This window comes from Malaclemys terrapin, chromosome 6 (genome assembly GCF_027887155.1).
Source record: "Malaclemys terrapin pileata isolate rMalTer1 chromosome 6, rMalTer1.hap1, whole genome shotgun sequence".
NCBI lineage: Eukaryota > Metazoa > Chordata > Testudines > Emydidae > Malaclemys > Malaclemys terrapin.
The window spans coordinates 130,056,519-130,060,492 of record NC_071510.1 but is presented as its reverse complement, the minus strand read 5'-3'; the positions used below and the strand labels follow the sequence as shown (position 1 = coordinate 130,060,492).

The window sequence follows — 3,974 nt, the reverse complement described above, 5'->3', positions numbered from 1 at the left end:
AGAGGTCAGGAGTCTGTTACAGGAGTGAGTGGGTGAGGCAACGTGCAGGAGGTCAGACTAGAGGATCATGATCGTCCCTTCTGGCCTTAAAGTCGATGAGCCTGTGAGGTACACACGGATGTACACACAGACCCATGCACGCACAGACACAGACACAAATGTGCACGCACACAAAGGCGTGCATGAATGCTCATAGGTACATACACACAATCATGCACACTCATGCCCGTGCAAGGACATGCACGTTTATGCACACATACGCACACACACACACATTCACATATGCGTCCACTCACAGAGTGATGCGCACACACACTTAGGGTTGCCAAGGCTCCAGAATTGTCCTGGAGTCTCCAGGAATTAAAGATTCATCTTTAATTAAAATTATATCATGTGATGAAATGATTCCTCCAGGAATATGTCCAACCAAAATTGGCAACCCTACCCGGCCTGCGTGCACACCCTTGTATGTACACACACACATTCACCACGTATATTCACCCACACATCGTACACCTGCCCACACACACACTCAAATGCACACGCTCACACAGGTCTGCACTCACACACACCCATGTGGACACACACACAGGCAAACTCCTGAATGCCCCTTGCCTACGCTCACCCAGATGGGATCGCCTTAGCCCAGGGAGTGACTCCCTTTGCGTTCAGGGGAGAGCAGTGCTGTGTGTGGACACACTGCTCTTCCTCACACAAAGCAGCCTGGAACACAGAGGGTTCAGAGCCACTGAGCCTTGAAACAATGCACTTCCTGTTGGAGGAGGCAGTTCAGAGGATAAGGGACCCCCTGCTGCTCCCAGCGAGGGGAGATCTCCATTTTCCAGAGTGATGAACTCCTGACCCCATTGAAGTGAATGGCAAAATTTCCAGCAGTTGCAGGATTTCTGGGATCCCCGCGCTTTGACTGCAGCCTGTGGATTCCTTCCGCTGTGATGCAGAGTGGGGCACCTCAGGGATAGGTGCAAGGGCCAATCTGTGTATCTATAAATCTACCTGTGTGCTTCAGGGCTTCAACCATTGCCTGGAGGGCTCTGGGAGGGCATTTGTTCCCCATTGTATTCTGGGGTTTGGGATTTTTTTGGTCCGAAGTATCAGAGATGGCCAGGGGTGGAGATGGGACACTATTCGGGGCACTGAGAATTCCAGTTCTTAGGCGCTTGGCTGGTGAGTCTTGCTCTGGGTCTAACTGATCACCAGATTTGGGGTTGGGATCATTTTCTCCCGGGTCAGATTGGCAGTGATCTTGGGGGGTTTTGTCTTCCTCTGTGGGGCGTGGATCACCTGCTGGGATCAGCTGGGTCTATCTCACCTAGTCAGTTCCCTGCCATTGCCGAGGCGTTGGGCTCTGGTGCCCCTCGGTCACTCCTGGTCTCTGCCTGTGACACACAATAGCTCCCGAGGCCTGTAACGCTTTGCTGTAATCCAGGTTCTGGGTGCAGCGTGCGGGGGAGGCTGGGTGTTGAGTGGCCTGTGATATACAGCGGGTTACATTGAATGATCTGGTGGGTCTCTTCTGGCCTGGGACGCTCCAGAGTGTGCTGATTTTGGAGCCCCCCTGAGCGCAGGTGGTGACCCCTCTCTCTGTTCCTCTCCCCGCCTGCAGATCCCCTCCTCGCAGCCCCGCGGAGGAGACCACCGCCCCGTCTGAATCTATTTTCTCTTCTATTTTGCACATGTTAAGGCGGACGTATCACATTTCTCTTCATCGCTTCACTTTGTAGAAGGACAGACCTGCCGCGCCGCGAGGGTTTCCCCGCCCGCTCCCCGAACTGCCAGGGGGACCGCGGAGCCTTTACAAAAAGAGAGAGAGACTACCCCCCTCCCCTGATGCCCCCCCCCCAAACAGCGAGACGCGAACCCCGGCCGCGCTGCAGCGCAGCGCCCAGAGGAGAGCGCCAGCCATCCCGGGCGAGAGATCGGATCATACAGCTAAACCGCCATGCCAAAGATGCTACGCGACTTCGCTTCGCGCCCACGGCGCTCTGCTGCCGCCGCCGCCACAACACGGGTGACGAAACGTGTCAAACACACACGGGAAGGGGGAGGGGCCTCGAACCCACAATGAGCCTTGTCAGGGGGCGACCCCCCTCCTCACTCCTCCCAGGGGGCTCTGAAGAACTGAACTGGCTTCCAGAAGCCCCAGGCTGGAGGGGCGCCGGGGGGGTTACTCCCCCGGATGCGGTTCCCCACCCCCAGCCCCCATGTGACAGGACATGAGCGCTGTTTTCACGAGCGCAGACTAGTGCATTGGGGGCTTTCTTTTTTACAGGAAAAAGGAATCTAAGAAAACAACAGCCAAACCGACCCTCCTCCCTCCACCGCCCGCCTGCCCTGGACTCCCGGCACCTCCCAAACACCCACCCACGCCCCCCAGCCCGGGCGAAATCAGTGAGGAGACGATAGCTCCGGTGAAGTCTGCGACTCTCCCCTGGCCCATCGCCTGGTTGTCTCTCTTTTTATCACCTCCCTTCCATTTCTACAGGGAAGCGCCTCGGTTTCTGTATTTGTCTTATTATTGAAAAACAAATATTCATAATGGAACTGTAGCGACACAAACATATCTCCTCCCCATGCTCGTCCGTTCCCACCCCCCGTCCTTCGTTCTCTCCTCCCCCCACGCCCGCCGCACCCCGGTCCTGTTTTGTAAGACAGCTCCCTGCCCGTTCCGAGTGCAGTATTTAATACCCAACGTCCCAGTATTCCAAAAGTTAACATACTGTATTTGAATTTTTTATAGATGTATATATAAAAAAACAAACAAAAAAATACACACACCCCCAAAAACACCCACCAAAAATAAAAACCAACCCAGGAGAGAGGTTGTTCATTAAACGTGATCATTTCGTGATGACTATCGGTCCCTGGAATTATTTCACCTCAAGCTCAGGGTCAGGGCTGAACCCCAAGTGTTCTAGACCCTTGGGGACCCCAGTGACGGGGGGGGGCAAAGAGGGCAGAATGCTTCCAGTCGTTCCCACCGTCCAGGGCTGGTGGGTGGGGAAGAGGTTGGACTTATTGAAAAAGCCCCAGGTCCAGAGTTCTAGAGCTTTTGGAATTCCAGAATCCCTAAGAGTGTTAGTGACTTTTGGAGTCCTTAGATTCCCCCCCCCAAAAAAAAAGTTCTAGATTCCTTTGGAGTTTTCAACCCCCCCCCCCAGAGTTCTAGAGACCTTTGGAATCCCTCTGCAGAGTTCTAGATCTGTTTGGCATCCTGGAACCCCCAAGTGTTCCAGAACCCCAAGAGTTCTAGAGCCTGTTGTAGTCCCAGAACCCCCATGAGTTCTAGAACCCTTTGGAGTCCTAAAATCCCCAGTGTTCTAGAGCCCTTTGGAATCCAATAACCACCAAGAGTTCTAGAGCCCTTTGGAGAGTTTTTGGCATTCTAGCACTACCCAGAGTTCAAGAGACTTTCGCCCTACCCAAGGGACAGCTCTGCCTGGCACCTCTACCTGTGCAAGGCAAGTCTTGGTCCTTTAGCCCTACTAGTTCTGGTGCTGCTGGAGCTGGAATCATGCTGTTTCACAACACTGGGTGACGGGGCAACACAATGGCAGATGAAATTCAGTGTTGATAAATGCAAAGTAATGCACATTGGACAACACAATCGCAATTATAGATACAAAATGATGGGGTCTAAATTAGCTGTTACCACTCAAGAAAGATCTTGGAGTCACTGTGGAGAGTTCTCTGAAAACATCCACTCATGTACAGCGGCAGTCAAAAAAGCGAACGGTGTCCCTAGCCTCTATTTGCCAGAAGCTGGGAATGGGTGATGGGGGATGGATCACTTGATGATTCCCTGTTCTGTTCATTCCCTCTGGGGCACCTGGCAATGCCCACTGTTGGAAGACACAGAGCAGAAGTGCAGACGCCTCTGGTTACTGCAGCATCTGTCTCTGGGGTAATTTCATGGTAAAGTTGCATTGACTCGGCCGTTCCTAGTTAAACTTTCA

General features: G+C 53.2%; 1 protein-coding gene across 7 annotated transcripts in view; it reads left to right on the top strand.

Moving 5' to 3' along the window:
* CNTFR (ciliary neurotrophic factor receptor) overlaps window positions 1-2,872 on the top strand; it is a 443,800-nt gene extending 440,928 nt beyond the window's left edge. For 5 of the 7 annotated variants that reach the window (XM_054033199.1, XM_054033201.1, XM_054033200.1 and 2 more), the window contains one exon: window positions 1,625-1,791. In XM_054033199.1, coding sequence (XP_053889174.1) covers window position 1,625 — 1 coding nt within the window. In that variant the 3' untranslated portion in view covers window positions 1,626-1,791. Of the gene's footprint in view, window positions 1-1,624 lie in introns of all 7 variants that reach the window. The other 2 variants (XM_054033198.1, XM_054033197.1) reach the window with 2 other exon arrangements.
* Window positions 2,873-3,974: the final 1,102 nt, after the last annotated feature.